Source organism: Perissodus microlepis, chromosome 5 (genome assembly GCF_051167445.1).
Source record: "Perissodus microlepis isolate ML-2025 ecotype Zambia chromosome 5, ASM5116744v1, whole genome shotgun sequence".
Lineage (NCBI taxonomy): Eukaryota > Metazoa > Chordata > Actinopteri > Cichliformes > Cichlidae > Perissodus > Perissodus microlepis.
In genome coordinates, this window is record NC_140465.1 from 9,938,842 (window position 1) to 9,957,258 (window position 18,417).

An 18,417-nucleotide genomic window follows, 5' to 3' on the forward strand; every position below is an offset into this window, starting at 1 on the left:
AATAAATGCATGAACTAGTTTTTCAGCGTCACTCTGAGACAGGATATTTCTAATTTTAGAGATGTTGCGCAAATGGAAGAAAGCAGTCTTACATATTTGTTTAATATGTGCGTTGAAGGACATGTCCTGGTCAAAAATGACTCCAAGGTTCCTCACAGCGTTACTGGAGGCCAAGGTAATGCCATCCAGAGTATGAATCTGGTTAGATACCATATTTCTAAGATTTTCAGGGCCGAGTACAATAACCTCAGTTTTATCTGAATTAAGAAGCAGAAAGTTAGCGGCCATCCAGGTCTTTATGTCTTTAAGACATTCCTGCAGTTTAACTAATTGGTGTGTGTTATCTGGCTTCATGGACAGATAGAGCTGGGTGTCATCTGCATAGCAGTGAAAATGTATGCTATGTCTTCTAATGATGCTGCCTAAGGGAAGCATGTATAATGTAAACAGAATTGGTCCTAGCACTGAACCCTGTGGAACTCCATAATTAACCTCAGTGTGTGAAGAGGACTCTCCATTTACATGCACAAATTGGAGTCTATTAGATAGATATGATACAAACCACTGCAGTGCAGTACCTGTAATACCTACAGCATGTTCTAATCGCTCTAATAGGATATTATGGTCGACAGTATCGAACGCTGCACTGAGGTCTAGCAGGACAAGCACAGAGATGAGTCCACTGTCAGAGGCCATAAGAAGATCATTTGTAACCTTCACTAAAGCTGTTTCTGTGCTGTGATGAGCTCTGAAACCTGACTGAAACTCTTCAAATAAACCATTCCTCTGCAGATGATCTGTTAGCTGTTTGACAACTACTCTTTCAAGGATTTTTGATATGAAAGGAAGGTTGGAGATTGGCCTATAATTAGCTAAAACTGCTGGGTCTAGAGATGGCTTTTTGAGTAAAGGTTTAACCACAGCCAGCTTGAAGGCCTGTGGTACATAGCCGACCATTAGAGATAGGTTGATCATATTTAAGATCGAAAAATTAATCAATGGCAGGACTTCTTTGAGCAGTTTTGTAGGAATGGGGTCTAAAAGACACGTTGATGGTTTGGAGGAAGTAATTATTGAAGTTAACTCAGAAAGATCAATTGGAGAAAAAGAGTCTAACTTAACATCAATGGTACTAAGAGTAGCTGTAGATAATATTACATCTGTGGGATGATTACTGGTAATTTTTTCTCTAATGATAAAAATTTTATTTGTGAAGAAGTTCATGAAGTCATTACTAGTTAACGTTAAAGGGATGGTTGGCTCAACAGAGCTCTGACTGTTTGTCAGCCTGGCTACAGTGCTGAAGAGAAACCTGGGGTTGTTCTTATTTTCTTCAATCAGTGATGAATAGTAAGATGTTCTGGCTTTGCGGAGGGCTTTCTTATAAAGCAGCAAACTATTTCTCCAGGCTAAATGATGATCCTCTAAATTTGTGACACGCCATTTCCTCTCCAGATTACGAGTCATCTGCTTTAGGGTACGTGTTTGAGAATTATACCACGGAGTCAGGTACTTCTGATTAGAGACCTTAGTTTTCACTGGAGCTACAGTATCCAGAGTCGTACGTAGTGAGGAGGTGAAATTATTAACAAGATAATCAACCTCTGTTGGGGTAGCGTTCAGATAGCTGCTCTGCTCTGTGTTGGTACGGGGCATTGAAGATGATAACAGTGGGTGGATTATATTCTTAAACTTAGTTACAGCGCTTTCAGAAAGACATCTACTTTGATAAAATCTACTCTCCACTGCTGTGTAATCAATTATTGTAAATGTAAATGTTATCAGGAAATGATCAGACAGGAGAGGGTTTTCAGGAAACACTGTTAAATGTTCAGTTTCTATGCCATATGTTAAAACAAGATCTAGAGTGTGATTAAAGTGGTGGGTGGGTTCTTTTACATTTTGAGAGAAGCCAATTGAGTCTAATAACAGACTAAATGCCATGTTGAGGCTGTCATTTTTAGCATCTACATGGATGTTAAAATCACCCACAATAATTATTTTATTTGAGCTCAGAACTAAATTAGATATAAAGTCTGAGAAATCAGACAGAAACTCTGTGTAAGGCCCAGGTGGACGATAGATGATAACAAGTAAGACTGGTTTCTGAGTTTCACAGCTGGGGTGGACAATTATAAGCATCAGGCTTTCAAATGAATTAAAAGTCTGTCTTGGTCTTTCATTAATTAATAGGCTGGTGTGAAAAATTGCTGCCACACCGCCCCCTCGGCCTGTGCTTCGAGGTTTCTGGTAGTTAGAATGACTCGGGGGTGTTGATTCATTTAAACTAACATAATCATCCTGCTGCAACCAGGTTTCTGTAAGGCAGAGTAAATCAATTTGTTGATCAATTATTAAGTCATGTACTAACAGAGACTTGGAGGAGAGAGACCTAATATTTAATAATCCACATTTCACTGTTTTACTCTTTGGTTCAGATGTGGATACTGTATTGTTCTTTCTTTTTGATTGTTTATGTTTAAGTTGTTTGTTGCTGGTTTTTAGTTTGTTTTTTGTCTTTTTGGAAGCTGACACAGTCAGATGGGTTTTTGGGGGGGTAGCAGGAGGAGAGAAGCTGCAGAGAGGCGTGTAAGACTGCAACTCTGCTTCCTGGTCCCAACTCTGGATAGTCATATTTTGGGGGGTTTAATAAATTTGTCCATATTTCTAGAAATGAGAGCTGCTCCATCCAAAGTGGGATGGATGCCGTCTCTCCTAACAAGACCAGGTTTCCTCCAGAAGGTTTGCCAATTATCTATGAAGCCCACATCGTTTCTGGGACACCACTCAGACAGCCAGCAATTTAAGGAGAACATGCGGCTAAACATGTCACTCCTGGTCTGATTGGGGAGGGGACCAGAGAAAACTACAGAGTCCAACATTGTTTTAGCAAAGTTGCACATCGATTCAATATTGATTTTAGTGACCTCCGATTGGCGTAACCGGGTGTCATTACTGCCGACGTGAATTATGATTTTACTGAATTTACGTTTACCCTTAGCCAGCAGTTTTAAATTTCCTTCAATGTCGCCTGCTCTGGCCCCTGGAAGACAATTGACTATGGTTGCCGGTGTCTCTAGCTTCACATGTCTGAGAACAGAATCACCAATTACCAGAGTTTGACCCCCGGCGGGTGTGTCACCGAGTGGGGAAAAACGGTTAGACACATGAACGGGTTGGTGGTGTACCTGGGGCTTCTGTTTAGGACTATGCTTCCTCCTCACCGTGACCCAGCCGCCCTCTTTCCCCAGCTGCTTGGGGTCTGCCGGGGAACAGCTAGCGGGGCCTACGCTATCTTCGGCTGCACCAGCTACAGGGGCCTGGCTAGCTACGGGTGAATGAAGGGTGCGAAGCCGAGTCTCCAATTCAGTAATCCTGGCCTCCAGAGCTGCAAATATGCTACATTTGTTACAGATATCATTACTGCTAAAGGAGGCCGAGGAGTAACTAAACATCTGACACAATGAGCAAGAAAGTGCAGGAGGGACAGGTGAAGTAGCCATGGTGCTAACGAGTCGGCTATGAGCTAAGCTAAGCTAGCGAAACAGTACAGAGACAGTGAGTGAATACTTTGGCTATAAATTAGGTAGTGAGTACACAGAAAGTGTGCTTCGGATGAAGCACGTGAAGATTATACTATGAAAGAAGAATGTATTTAAAAGTTGTTAATTAAATTGCTAAGCAAATAAGCTACTCAGAAACACCACTGTGTTTGAGCAGGAACAGGAAGTGATACTCTACCGCAGAGCGAGCGAACACCAAGTGACAGCGCCACCAAGAGAATGTTGAATAAGAGTGGTTATTGACACGCCCTTCTACTCCAGCTATTCTGGAGCGGTGTCAATTTTATGAGATGAAACTCAACCGTTCTCTTTTGTCACCAGTACTTCAGCTACTGACAGGAAATAAAATAACAATAACAATGAGAGTGATTCAGCAGCGTATTGTGCTGTTTAAATCAATTCACTCTCAACACACAGAAAACACAAACATTTACACAGACATTTACACAGTCGCGCAGACCTTTTCGGCAGGTCAGTCCTAAAAATTCCTAATTTGAAATCCTTTCGGCGGATTAGTCCTATTCTTACACATGGACCCTTTCGGCGGATCAATCCTTAAAAAACTTTTAACTTGAAATCCTTTCAGCGGATTAGACCTATTCTTACAGATCTGTGCAGTGGATCAGACTCATTAAATCCTTTCGGCGGATTAGACCTAAGTTCGTTTTACGCGAGTGTAAGTGAGTGGTTTCTTTACCTCCCCAAGATTCTCTGGCTATGTTGAAAGTCAGCCACTGGATCCCAACGCCGCGGACCACTTAATGACACTGGCCAGAACCCGAATTTAACGTCTCTGGACTTTCACTCCTACCTAGAGGAGGCTGTCGACAGACTTCAGCACAGCTTTCCACGACGTCAGGACACAGCGGCCGATGCTTCCTCTCTGGCTCGGAGGACCAAGAAAATGTGAGGAGAAAATTGTTAGAAGGCTAATAAACTCGCACTCAGATATCTATTTTACATGCGCATGGGCGGTCACGGTCCGATCTGCTCTGCACCAACGTGTGCACAACAGATGTGACACAGAAAAACCGCGCAGGGCTTTCAGCGCATTCTTTATTTATACTTCAAGTGAGCTTTCAAGGAAGTAGGAGTGGCATGTTCAGAATACAAAAACATTTCCATAAAAGGAGAAAAACTGTTCGCTTGTCTGCTGAAACAGGAGGTAGCTTGGTATGTATAGAAACTCAAACATTCCCATAAAAGGAGAGAGAGAGAGAGAGAGACCGTTAACTTGTCTGTTAACACAGGAGGTAGTATTGTATGTCACAGCATTCTTCTACACATATGGTTTCACTCTCTTTCCCTTTGGTGGTTCCAATTCACAAGCTCTTCTTCCTTTAAATGAAGCTACAACTAAACATAATCACAAAACTAAAAATCTTTCATCAGTATCAAACACATTTTGGGTCCAACACACAAACATGGATGCAACGCAAAAAAAAAAAGACCTGAGCATAACAGACTTCTTGGATGCTCTGTTTCTACAATTGGCTGCACAGTAAGCCGTATTATGTTAATTAACTGCATTAAAATGCACCAAGAGGCACCATCACCCAGGGCTGGACTGGGACAAAAAATCGGCCCGGGCATTTTGACTAGAGACCGGCCCACCAGGCATTATAGGAAAAACCATAAAGCCTTTGAATGAAAACAAACGCTGTTGTGACAGTGATGTACACTGTCTTGTTGGTATATATGTATCAATCTAATAAACTTAAATCTACACCATATTTTGGTATTCTAACACAAAAGTAGACTGCTTGGTCGAGTTAACCTCCTGAACTATCTACAACACATGGTGAAAACCTGAAATTAAAACAGAGAAGACTAGAGGTGAGACATGATCATTACTGATTACTGATGACAGATTTAGATATATTTTCATAAACTATTCATTTACCACATCAATAAACAGCATGGCAGGGCAAAATATGTTTTCTAACATGGCAACCTTTAAAAAGTGAAAGGAGATAGAAAGACAGGTGAGAAAGAATAAAACTTAATTGACTTTTTGATGGCATTTTACACACAGTACTGGTACAGTATCTAGAAAATGTGGGAAAATACTGGCATCATATACAGTACTTAGCTACTTCTGAAGAAAATATGATGGGACCCTAAAAAAATTACTATGTACAAAAATGGATTTCTATACATTTTACATCAGATGAAAACGTTTGTTGTAAGATTCAGATAATTATTTATTCAAAGTTTTTAAATGATATAACAAAGAAAATAATTTCTTTGTGCCCCCCCTTTCCCTGTTAATGCCCTACTTGGGCCCCTGGCAAAACTTTGCTAGATCCGCCCCTGCACAGTTACCAGCTGTCAGCTGCATAGAAAAGGATCCTGGTGTTATTTGTCTCTCAGAAACAGTTCATAACTTCCCTTCAACTCATTCATGTCACCTAAAAGGTAAACCTGTTTCTCCATCACCTGTTCAGCTCTGATGATTCAGTAAGGACATCTCCTGGTTTCATCTTCATGTTTCCCTCTCACCACATATCCAAACCGACATCATGACCAGCAGCTTTACAGCTGTGGCTCCAGCAAACATCAGCTGATACTAGAAATTAACCCTTTAAGACCTACCATTGAACCAAGTCCGCCAGAGCTTATATTATATTTTTACATGTTGTAGAGCCATTTTTGTGAGCATTTCAAGTTGCTATACATCAATACAACCACTACAGCCTAAATTTTAATAATATGCATGCATTAAGTGCATCGTAGTTACATAAATTGCAAAAAAGTGCAATAAACTACAAAAAAATTGAAAATCGTTTTTGTTTTTTAACATATATTTCTAGTTAAATTTAAGAGGCTTATCCCTCAAAACTGTAAATACAAAAAAGTTGCACAAAATAGTTTCCCACCACAGGAAATTTATTTTGAGTGTCTTCATAGTTTTATTTTTGAAATACACCAATTTCTATACACTGCAGGAAAAACGAAAATAAATATTAAAGTGCAAATTTGCAAAAAAGCAGCATATGCATCAAAATAAACTATTTCCAGCAGTGCAATATGAGTCCTAAGCATCCCAGAAACGACACAGAAAGTCATAAAGTCAAACATAACTTTTAAAAACACCAGCATAAGCTCATGAGGCCTTGATGGTAAAAAACTACATTTCCGCGAAAATGATGTCACTTCCGGTTTCGGGCAGGTCATAGCGGACATCACCACAGTCAGGAGTCGACGGCTAACATGGAGCAGAAATTTCTTTATTCATATAAATTCTGATAGGAAACCGAGAAACCCAGAATCTGAAAACCAGATTTGTTTGTAAAAAGTTTGTCTCTATTTCTCTTGATTATCCAGTATGAGATATTCACACAGCTCTATTTTACTTGACGCTCCGCTTTTAAACACTGAAAATTTACCACAGTCTCAATTTGAATGTGCCTGCTCTTGTTTTGCTCTCTCTAAACCAATTAGCCCCTACACCCTGTTCTTTAATGACCGTTCACCATTAAAACATGGATTGGAGATCTTTGCACATTTTACGGCTCAAAACAGTTCAGGTGAGGCTGGAGGTGAAAGTAATGAAAGGTATAGGACAGAGAGCCTCACGGGTCCCCTGAGGATTAAGTGAAAAGGTTGCTACACCCAAAGGACCCTTTCTGATTCAAACTAGTTTGAATTTTTAATCACAGTAAATAGCTAAATAGCTTCAAGTTCAGTCAGTAACAACAAGAACACAGAAACCAAAACAACATCGGCTCCATGGTAACACCTGGGTAGTGCTGTCACTATCACCTGATGATTTTTGAACAGGATTCTCCAAACACAGTGTTTGCAGTGTTTACCTGGGTATTTCATATCTAAACACCAACCTGAACCTACAAGCATCTCTCGCTATTTGCTGTGACTCGACGGACGCTTTGGAAAAATATCGACAGCTAAACAAGTGTAACAGCGACTCTTCAGTGTTTCCTGAGCCCAAATGGACCCAACATTTGTCTCAGAAAATCTGGTAAGCTTTTCTCGTGTGAGCAAGCAAAAGCTTTTTTTGAATTTTTTGCTCAAAATGTGTCTAAAGCTTTCATAATCTTCAGGAAGCAGAGTACACTTTGGAGTTTAACTTTCATTTTTAATACTTAAACATTTGTAAGCACTTTTAACAAAACTCTGTGAACATTTGTGTTTTTAGAACATCTGTAGGACTCAGTTTTTGCTTTTTCTTGTGTCACCTTAAAGTTTTCTAATGCCACACATCACACTGTGTGATTGATTTTTCTAACTATGGACTACGTGCATGTTTTTATCATTCAGGCATCTTGGCCAGTGCAGACTAGCGCTGCTGATATGAAACAGCAGCAGGAAGCTAACAAGATTGCTGAAAGTGAAACGGTGCAAGAATTAAAAGATGCACTGCATTTTGCCACTCAGGAGTTGAAGACTGCAAAGGAGGAAAATGCATCTTTGAAGGAGAAGATTGCCGTCCTTGAAAATGCTCACAAAATGGAAGTGAGTAGCCTCCAAGAAGAGCTCAAACTCAAGGATGAGGCGCTTCAAAGATGCGTGAAGAAAAGAAGAGCTCGAACCAAAGCCTGGGTAGAACTCCTCCATGAATCGACCATAAAAGACATGGAGATAAACACCAGGGAACAACACTGGAGCAGCAAGTGGCAATCAACCGAGAAGAGCCTGAAAGAGGAGAAGAAAAAAGTGGAGGAGCTCCAAATTAAGAACAAGCTTCTGATGGAGAACTTACAGGAAAATCTGGACGAATGGAAGAATGTCCTTCAGGTAAGCTGTCTCCGCTATCATTTCACTTTACCATAATGTCATGTTTGGTCCTAACAACTTCTGTCAGACTGAGTCACAGTTCAGTAAAATACATTTTACTCTCTCTACATAGGAGCTTGCACCCGATGCTGACCACCAGGAAGAAACCCTGGAAACAAATTCCCAAGAGGAAAAGCTGGAAAACCACGAGGGAGAAGAGGAGGGAACGGACAAACCAAGAAAGGACAAGAAAAAGCAGGAAGAAAAGGAGGAAAAGCAGGAGACAAAAGAGGACATCGAAGAAAACCTTGAGGGAAAAAGTGACGAGAAGATGGAAGATAAAACAGCAACTGAAGATCTAAACCCAAACCTCTGCCTGGTTCCCATCCCTCTCACTCCCTCCGACTCTTGCCCTTTACCCCCTGTCCCTACACCCCAACTCAACCCCTCTACCTCCTCCCTACCTTACCCACCCTCTCGTGCTCTTTCCTACTCTTCACCCAGCTCTTATTCTTTACGCAAAACCCTCAGTCTCCACACCTTCCCCCAATCCTCCTCCCAACCTTACTCGGTCTCTCGTGCTCCCTCCTACTATTTACCCTTGTTTTCCAAACCTGTGCAGCTTTTTTGTTCATTTTAAAATAAACATGTGAAATTTCATTAAACTTACAGTCTTTGTTTGGATCATTGTTTTTTACCTATAACACAATATTACACTTTTGTCCAGAAGAGATTTATTAAAAAAGTATAAGTCTCATTTAAGTGATCAAGAGTCTCCTGTCAAAAAGGTTTAACAGTTTATAAAGGTTAAGTTGACAGTGACAGACTTTATTTTAAAGAGCCCCAAGATAAGAAACATGTTGCAGTTAATGACCACACTTAAACTGGATATTGGCCACAAACTAGTGTGTAACTGGTGAGATCCAGCAAGAAAAAAATGTATTTTCTTTATTAATGTGGCTTTCGGATGCTAAATATCTAAACCTGACATATGGCACTATCAAGGCCTTTGAATTGGTGAAAACTAGCAATGAAAAGGCCTCCTACTAGAATGTATAAAAAATGAAGGCACATTAAGTTTCAACTTTTATTCCATATTTGATCTTCTTTCCTTTTAATGATCTACATGTGAGAACAAGACAAAATTATCAAAAAGGATTTATTTAATAATAACAACAAAAGACTGTATATAAAAGATAGACATAACCCACGTGAACTGTTGCCTTCTGTGTTTTAGGAGCTAGTATTGGACTGTATTTGAGCAAGATGGTGAAATGCTAAGTTATCAGCTGAAGCTGTCTGGCTTGGCTAATAAGTGTATCAAACACATTTTGGGTCCAACACACAAACATGGATGCAACGCAAAAAAAAAAAAAAAAGACCTGAGCATAACAGACTTCTTGGATGCTCTGTTTCTACAATTGGCTGCACAGTAAGCCGTATTATGTTAATTAACTGCATTAAAATGCACCAAGAGGCACCATCACCCAGGGCTGGACTGGGACAAAAAAATCGGCCCGGGCATTTTGACTAGAGACCGGCCCACCAGGCATTATAGGAAAAACCATAAAGCCTTTGAATGAAAACAAACGCTGTTGTGACAGTGATGTACACTGTCTTGTTGGTATATATGTATCAATCTAATAAACTTAAATCTACACCATATTTTGGTATTCTAACCCAAAAGTAGACTGCTTGGTCGAGTTAACCTCCTGAACTATCTACAACACATGGTGAAAACCTGAAATTAAAACAGAGAAGACTAGAGGTGAGACATGATCATTACTGATTACTGATGACAGATTTAGATATATTTTCATAAACTATTCATTTACCACATCAATAAACAGCATGGCAGGGCAAAATATGTTTTCTAACATGGCAACCTTTAAAAAGTGAAAGGAGATAGAAAGACAGGTGAGAAAGAATAAAACTTAATTGACTTTTTGATGGCATTTTACACACAGTACTGGTACAGTATCTAGAAAATGTGGGAAAATACTGGCATCATATACAGTACTTAGCTACTTCTGAAGAAAATATGATGGGACCCTAAAAAAATTACTATGTACAAAAATGGATTTCTATACATTTTACATCAGATGAAAACGTTTGTTGTAAGATTCAGATAATTATTTATTCAAAGTTTTTAAATGATATAACAAAGAAAATAATTTCTTTGTGCCCCCCCTTTCCCTGTTAATGCCCTACTTGGGCCCCTGGCAAAACTTTGCTAGATCCGCCCCTGCACAGTTACCAGCTGTCAGCTGCATAGAAAAGGATCCTGGTGTTATTTGTCTCTCAGAAACAGTTCATAACTTCCCTTCAACTCATTCATGTCACCTAAAAGGTAAACCTGTTTCTCCATCACCTGTTCAGCTCTGATGATTCAGTAAGGACATCTCCTGGTTTCATCTTCATGTTTCCCTCTCACCACATATCCAAACCGACATCATGACCAGCAGCTTTACAGCTGTGGCTCCAGCAAACATCAGCTGATACTAGAAATTAATATTAAATAAATTCTAACAACAGCTGATCAAGCTTGAACGTGCTGCTGTTGTTTAACGCAACATCCGCTGGTTTCCTCTTTCTGGCGCAAAGTGGGCGATAAACAAACAAGAGAGATGATCAGCTGATCATTGATCAGTTTCATGATTGAAGTAGAAACAGGAGAGGGAGGGGAGAGAATGACAGAAGAAGAGGCAGCTGTGCAGCAAAGACACAGAATAACTCCAGCTTTGTGTCTTTTTCATTCTAGCTGAAGTACGGGACAAATCGCGTTCCTTTTCCCCTGAATACCAGACGATTACGTTTTTTACGGGACGGTTGGAAACTCTAATAACTAACCTTATAAATAAAATAAGATAAAACAAGTTCAACATCAATAATATCATAGCACCCACCCAGCAGTATATAAACTCCGTCATGCTAGCTAGTACGCAGTACGGGTTATTGTAACTGACTGTAAAAAGTCAGCATAACGAAAATAACCTCCACCTAAACTTGGTTTATATCTGACCCACATAGACTGCAGGTCATAACTTCTTACCTGAAGTTCAGTTCACCGCCTCGGGTCTCTGCTCCTCCTGCCTTTCCGTCATCCACCTGCCAGCGTGCTGCATCTGCTGGCCTCCACCACTTGCTAATGTTACTGAATCGGTGGAAGCTCCGCAATAGCCACCACCAAACAACTGAGTTATTTTTCTCCCAGCATCTGGCCAATCCACCACCTTTCAGTGTTTATACCGTTACGGAAAAAAAAAACGAAAAAAAAAGAACCCATCGGCCCATAAAAACGAAAATTCACCATCGGCCCATTTGCCCGGTGGGCCGATGGCCAGTCCAGCTATGATGCAGGGTATGCAAATTATCACATGATCAGGCTCCTCAGGTGCTTAGTCACCCTTAAGATGACTGTACTCAGAAACATGATGAGCAACCAGTGAGGAGTATAAAGGGCTCTATGTAAATCCCCATTTCGGCAAACCGCTTTTTCTTCTCTGGGGTTCGACATGTGGAATATCTGGATTTTGACTGAGATCATTTACACCTGAAACTCTGAGTAATGCAATTATGGATGATCTGCTGCTCTCTATTCAATGGTTTTCTTGTGACTTGCCAACTTTGCTGTTGTTCAGTTGTGAGCTGTATTGTGCAGACTGTGTGTTGTACTACCTCTGCTGTGTTTGTGGTTGAGTTTCATGTATTTTAAAGGCCACGGGCCTTTGCAAATAAGCTAAGACTATAAATTCTGTGGTGTGTTTCTGGCACACGCTTATACTGATACACAATAAAACAATAAAACAACAAAATGAATCCACTTTCTTTCTTTCTTTCTCTTTTAAAACCTTATATTAAAAGCAAAATATTTCCATCCATATCAGTGGGCTGACAACTTCATTAACATTACCATGTAAGTCCACTTTTTCATTGATTATTAAATCTTATTTTCACTTCTCTCCTTTTAAACTTAACACCAGTTATTTCCTCATGCTCACACAGACAAACAGGATTTAGGCTGGCTAAAGTTCATATTAGACCAGTTTGACACGATGTAGTGCTGCCCCCTTCTGGATTAAAGGGTCACTTAACCAAGCTGTATTTTTCCAGCACCACAGGCAGTAGAGAAGGATAGGTACATTGTGTTCTCATTTCTCCATCACCCCAGTATTTATCACCAGGAGAAGATAAGCACAGCGTGAACATCAGTACAAAAAACACACAATACATAGCAACGAGACGTGAATAAATCCTAATAATACAACAGACGATTCTGTCGGAGAGAAGAGGATGAAGTGCACAGCCATTTCTGAGCATCCAGTGCTGTTGTGCTTGTAACTATCCTCAGCAAAGCCAGAACCACACACACATACAAAAAGTTACTATGCTGTTGCAGTGGGTATCATTTTACAGTCGCTCGTTATTGTTGATACTGAATTATAATGCAAAAAAGAAACAAGCCTGCAGCACAGCACGGCACAGCGAACGCCCACTAAGTAAGCATTTTTAATGTTGTTTATTTTTTTTATATGCATCTATATACATAAACATTTACAATGCAGTATATGCTATAGAGGTACAACGATAGTAACACTGTAGGTGTGAGCTATAGGAAACGGGTAGAAAAGCTGAACAGTACTCAAGCATGTGCTTTTGATATCATGCTGCTTGTCTGATGATGGATCTTCATTCTGAAAGGAACAGATAATGCCATCGGATGGGTTATTTAAGAGAAACTGCATCTGATTATGAGTGAAATCCTGTGGCACGAGTGGCTGAGATCACTCTAATACTGTGAGGATGAAGGTAGTTTGACAGCATTTTTAAGAAGCTTTTGTATAATAAAGCAGCCAAAGTATGATTATATCTAGCGGCATATATATACAGCATTAAAAAAGGCCCTCATAAAAATGGCACAATAACATGTTCTTATGTGAGTGCACAGTAACTGACCTGTTCAAAAATACTATAAGGTTAAAGTATATGTAAGAATAGATTAAAAAGCAAGGTCCCTCCGTACAGTACTGTGATAACATAAAGAGTGAGGCACATTCATCATCACTTGCAAAATGCACTGCATTCAACAGGAAGAAAGCAACTGGCACTTCAGAGCTGTGTGAAAAATTTCTAAAAGACTTTTAAAAAATACAAAGTATCTTCAAAATTGTTCATCCTTTGACAAATGCTTTAGAGCGGACGGCATGCCGAGGGTCATTTCTTCACTTTGCAGATTCAACACGAGAGTAAAACTGTGTAAAACTCCACAAGAACAATAATGTACACATACTATGATGATTAAAACGAACCCTTATTGGGGACATCGTGAATCACAATTTTTATACAGATAAATCATCTAACTCACTTCAGTATCTGCAGCGTATACTTCACAATATATATTCAGAATACCAAGTATCTCTCCGTTCCCCCTTTACAAGATATGCATACTACCCTGAAGCAAAAGTTATTTTTCATGTCTTTGCAGTTACCTCAAAACTGTGTCATGCATAACTGCAATGAAACTGATATGAAAGGACGTCTCCTGCAGAAGACAAAGAGTGGTTTAACAGTCCAGTGGAAACTCGGGTAAAATACACCAGAAAAGCAAAAAAAAAAAAAAAAAAGGAAAAAGTGCAGACATCTGAAAAAAAGGTGAAAACAGAAGAAATAACTTTTTTTTCTCTCAGGTGACATATTTAAGGTATTTGAGCTGCTCCTGAAGGCTCTTGTGAAATCCGACTCGAGGATTCTGCTGCTCTTCTCCATACAGCAGAATTCCTTTGAGGAAAAATCTCCCAGGTGTTTGAATTGTTACTCAATATCCCACAAAAGGCCTGTTGTGATGAATCCTTACTGATGGACTGAGTTCACATGCAGCAGGTAGCTTTGTTGCAGTCACGGAGTGGATGTGTCATTTATTTAACTTAGCAGATGCTATAAAATAGTGGCCTCCTCCATGGCATTGACCCATCTGAAACACAAAGAAGTGGAGCATTAGACCTTCGAACTCATTGTCTTTTTTTTTTTTTTTGACTGGATTTGAAAGTCAGCTTATGTCACAGATCAGAGGTCAAGGTCACCCAGTGTTTTTCTGTTTTCTCATAATTATGATACTAAATTGTTAATATGAATATTAACCACTTTGTTTTTCATGGAATATAATCAACAAATTAAATCTTACAAACTAGATCATAAAACTCAGCGGCTTTCTTTGTCTTTTTTATTTAACAGGTTTGTATGATTTGCACTCGTGTACACCTGCTCATTCTCTTTATCAGCTTGTTTTGATTTCAATAGACTATTTTACTGTGAAACACTAAAAACACTCCATGATTCAGTAGCTTTTAGTGCCATTTTTATCAGCAAAAACTTGAAGTAATCATGTATGACTTTATCCCTCTCCACATCATTGTGGAGGAATTTTGCCCACTTTTCTTTACAGAGTTTCTTCAGTTCATCGAGATTTACTGGCATTCATATGTGCACAGCTCTCTTAAGGTCCCACCAGAGCATTTCAATCAGGTTGAGGTCTGTGCTCTTGCAAGACACGGATCGGATTCTTTCCTTTTTCAGTCATTCTGCTGTAGATTTGTAACTGTGCTTGAGATCATTGTCCTATTGCATGACCCAATCTCAATTAAGGTTTGCCTGTTACTCCCAGGACAAAACTTCTGCTTTCACAGAGGTGCTCACGTGCGCTGATGATCCGTTAATCAAGCACATTTGACAAGCACCGTCCCCAATAGCTACTTACCCTCTTAATAAGGGTAAGCTTACTATTTTACATGACTGTATAAATCCAGCGGCGCTCCAAATAACATTCACGCTTTGTTCAATAAGAATATGAACTTTAAATGTTAAAAAGGCTCTCTTTTATTGTTGTGACACGCTTATATTTAACTTTAAGCAGAAAAAAAAAGGGATGCAAATCTTCGTCAGGGAGTCAGAACAGATTTCACGGAGCGCCGTGAGAATAAATCCATTTTATTTGCTATTTAAAAGAAAGTGCCTTGGAGTTATTTTTCTTTTTATGTCATCCCATCCCAGGAGCCCCTCAAAGGAATCCAGTTTAAATCTTGGAAGACCTCCTGCTCAAATACTTTTCAAAAATAAATATATATGCACTCTTTTGAACTGTTTTTACAAGCAAAAAAACCCAACAACCTACAAAACAGGGCTGACAGTAAGTAACAAGTGAATTCAAATAAATTGTCATGGCCCATTATAATAATTGATGCCTTTTGTAAATCTCAAAGTCAGTTGGAAGAGAAACGAATCCACTTTAACAAACACAGCCTGCCACCTCCACTCTTTGCCAGTAAAATGGGGATGCTGCAAACTGCCACGTATTTATTAAAACAAAAAGTGCATTAATAAGCTTGCTGTCAGCCTTCACTGAGTCACACATTCTACCAAAACAGATCAGCAATAGAGGACATAAATGCAGATAAACGAGTGCAAACATTAAGAGAAGACAGGAGACTTGTTAACGGTCAGTGCAGCAATCTTACACGAGAAAGCGAGAATGCATGGAGAGTACATTATGCTGCACTACAGGAGATCAGCTGCTCAGTGCCTGCTGTCTAACATACCACACATGCCTTGCTACAGCTCCCTGGTGGTCCAGTGATTAAGATTTAGAGCTCTTGTTGCTGTAGTCTGGCTATGATTGCTAGTCAGAGAATGTGCTTTTAAAAGACACTCCATGAATGTGCTTGTAAAAGCATTTGCACTGACCTGCGAGCAGTGTTTTGATCATCTGCTTTGAAGGTGTAGTAGAGTGTTTTCGTGTGGTACAAATGGAATACGTTACTGCTTTCTTCTCCCTCTGGCCTCTCAGTCAGCTTGACGGTGAAGCCCTGCAGAGGCAGACTCTCTGAAGCCACTTTATCCTGAAGGAAGCAGGCACAAGTTAAAAATGCCAATCTGGCCGTCAGCAGCAACAACAACTTAATAAGTTGCTCGTGCTTTGAGGAAAACAAAAGACAAAAGAAACAGAGAGAGAGAGAGGGAGAGAGAGAGAGCACAGAGATTCCCTTTATTAGTCAATAAGTGTTCTGCTCATGAGGCTGAAAAAGTTAAAGAAGTGGATATGTAGTTAAATAGCTGTCATGCACTTAAGAAGAGCTGGATAAAGGCAGTAAGAATATTTCTTTGCTTGAGTGGCGATAATGTGTGAATGTGTTTGGGGCTGGTGTGGGAGACTCTGTGCCCCCTCACCTCACTGGCTGTGAAGGTGTAGAGCACCTTGTCTTTGAGGAGGAACCACAGTCGCTTCCACTTCCTTTTGCTCTTCTTCCTGCGCTGCAAACTCCCACTCATGGTGGAGCCCTCCACGCCAAGTGACACCTGCAGATAATTGTAATTTATTATACATTCAGAAACTCTAATAACAGGGATGATGAGTCAGCTGTTTGTTGCAGCTGTAAAGACAAATGAAAGGGTACAAAGTAGTGTGAACCCTAGTGGCAATTTTTGTGCACTGCAGGAAGCAGCTGGACTAGATTCCAGTGATGCCAGTACACACAGACATCCTCCATTCACACAGCTCCCTGGTGGTCTAGTGGTTAGGATTCGGCGCTCTCACCGCCGCGGCCCGGGTTCGATTCCCGGTCAGGGAAAAACCTTTACTTTCCCCAATGTGGGATATGAATGTTTTTAAAAAGTTTGCCTAAATATCACAGTGGTCCGTGTTACTTTGGTAATAAGAAGCAATACTCTCTTGCTTATAAAATAGTTATCAGGGTTTGAAAAAAGGGTAGAGATAACAGGCAGCGAGTAGTTCACCTGGGTCAGAGGGGATATGCTCTTCCGGGACTTCCACAGACTAGGGGGCTGCAGACTCTGGAAGACAGCAGAGAGGGGACGACTGGCCCGGTGAGTCCGAGGGCTGGAGTTATCACAGGCAGCTGACACACTTCCACCTGCAGTCAAATGCAAACTCATTACCTTATCGAGGTAAACAACTGGAAATAATAAGGTTTACATTGTACAGTGAGTTTTGAAACAGGCACCAGGAAAGCTAAGCTTCACCTCTTTTCCTGAGCTCGGCATAACAGTGATCGCACACTTTAGCCAGTCGGTCTTTGAGGTACTTCAGAGGATATCTGTTTCTGGAACAAGCCCGGCACACCACCTGTGCGGACACATCAGTGACATCGTAATACATCTACAGTGAAAATCTCCAAAGTAACGGTAAAGTATGGTGAGATTATGTCCCCAATATCCCCAAACAAGTTTACGGCTAAACGCCAACCACGTTCGAGTGAGAGCAAACTTTGGGTCTGACCTTGCCACACGCATTGCAGTGGTGTCGTCTGAGAGTGAGGCTGAAGTCGGAGGTGCAGTTCATGCACATCATCACATGAGAAACTGGCACGAGGACAGGTGCAGCCTCGCCCAGCGCCATCCACAATTTCTCACGGGCCTGATTGGACAGCGATGTTGAGATGTTACAGCACGAATAAAGCTCGCTTTTTCAGAATTCAACTCTTAACCCTGTAAAGCCCGAACCACAAAATAATTGCCAGAAAAGTCTTTTTGTTTTCAAAGCTGAGAGAGTTTATTGAGTCTTCTGACAAATACATATCATAGGAGTTGAACTGCAAGTTATTGCCAGCAATAATAAGTAGACAGGGCTTATAAATGGTAATTTATTTAAAAAGTGAATCATCAAGCCCTTCTCTTAGCTAATTCTGCGCCCTTTCTTACTATGACTCAGATGAAAGTTCTCTTCTATGACAAATCGTATTGTGTTACACTGAAGTTATTTTTCCTACCTCACTGCAGGGCCCGCCAAATGTGCAGAGTCCCGCCGCGTGGTCCGCTATGGCTCGACTTAGCGTGTGGAACCAGTCCTCCCTTTCTCCAACAGAACTGAAGAGAAATACAGAAATACAACACGCCTGATGCCCCTGATGTGCCTGACTGAATGTGTAGATTTCTTTGGAAATGACAGCCATTGTTCACATCAGAGTTCTGGATGTCAGCGGCTCACCTGGCAGAGAGTGTAATAGTGATGTCGGACACCTCAATCTTAAGACAGTTCAGCACATTGCCCAGCGTGGGTTTGCTCACCTGTGTGTGACAAACAAGACCAGATCACAGTGCAGTAAAA

The 18,417-nt window shown here is 40.5% G+C and overlaps 3 protein-coding genes and 1 non-coding gene across 5 annotated transcripts in view; 2 read left to right on the forward strand and 2 right to left on the reverse strand.

Moving 5' to 3' along the window:
- The window catches only part of prkcdb (protein kinase C, delta b), a 44,747-nt gene extending 40,176 nt beyond the window's left edge, over positions 1-4,571 (reverse strand). Inside the window, exon 1 of the mRNA XM_084927754.1 lies at positions 4,261-4,571. The gene's annotated coding sequence lies outside the window, so the exon portion shown is untranslated. The remainder of the gene's footprint in view (positions 1-4,260) is intronic.
- Positions 4,572-7,371: 2,800 nt separating this feature from the next.
- On the forward strand, positions 7,372-8,946 carry LOC146386595 (uncharacterized). Its single transcript, XM_084927214.1, has 3 exons — positions 7,372-7,545; positions 7,845-8,321; positions 8,434-8,946. The coding sequence occupies exons 1-3, from the start codon at positions 7,516-7,518 to the stop codon at positions 8,938-8,940; spliced, it is 1,014 nt and encodes a 337-aa protein (XP_084783340.1). The 5' UTR covers positions 7,372-7,515; the 3' UTR covers positions 8,941-8,946.
- Positions 8,947-12,779: 3,833 nt separating this feature from the next.
- Positions 12,780-18,417, reverse strand: part of fgd5a (FYVE, RhoGEF and PH domain containing 5a) — a 31,706-nt gene continuing 26,068 nt past the window's right edge. The window contains exons 14-21 of one of the 2 annotated variants that reach the window (XM_084927755.1): positions 18,298-18,377; positions 18,080-18,176; positions 17,590-17,727; positions 17,334-17,436; positions 17,088-17,224; positions 16,521-16,649; positions 16,038-16,192; positions 12,780-14,271 (exon numbers count right to left, since the gene is read on the reverse strand). In XM_084927755.1, the coding sequence (XP_084783881.1) occupies positions 14,235-14,271; positions 16,038-16,192; positions 16,521-16,649; positions 17,088-17,224; positions 17,334-17,436; positions 17,590-17,727; positions 18,080-18,176; positions 18,298-18,377 (876 nt within the window). In that variant the 3' untranslated portion in view covers positions 12,780-14,234. The remainder of the gene's footprint in view (positions 14,272-16,037; positions 16,193-16,520; positions 16,650-17,087; positions 17,225-17,333; positions 17,437-17,589; positions 17,728-18,079; positions 18,177-18,297; positions 18,378-18,417) is intronic. The other variant, XM_084927756.1, reaches the window with a different exon arrangement.
- trnae-cuc (transfer RNA glutamic acid (anticodon CUC)) lies at positions 16,850-16,921 on the forward strand. The gene has a single exon. It is a non-coding gene; the product is annotated as a tRNA-Glu (tRNA).

Bases quoted from the DNA above. Each gene is read 5' to 3' on its own strand.
- LOC146386595 (XM_084927214.1), top strand. From the start codon at position 7,516: ATGGACCCAACATTTGTCTCAGAAAATCTG. The intron at 7,546-7,844 runs GTAAGCTTTTCT...TTTATCATTCAG, and splicing joins CATTTGTCTCAGAAAATCTG to GCATCTTGGCCAGTGCAGAC. The intron at 8,322-8,433 runs GTAAGCTGTCTC...CTCTCTACATAG, and splicing joins AATGGAAGAATGTCCTTCAG to GAGCTTGCACCCGATGCTGA.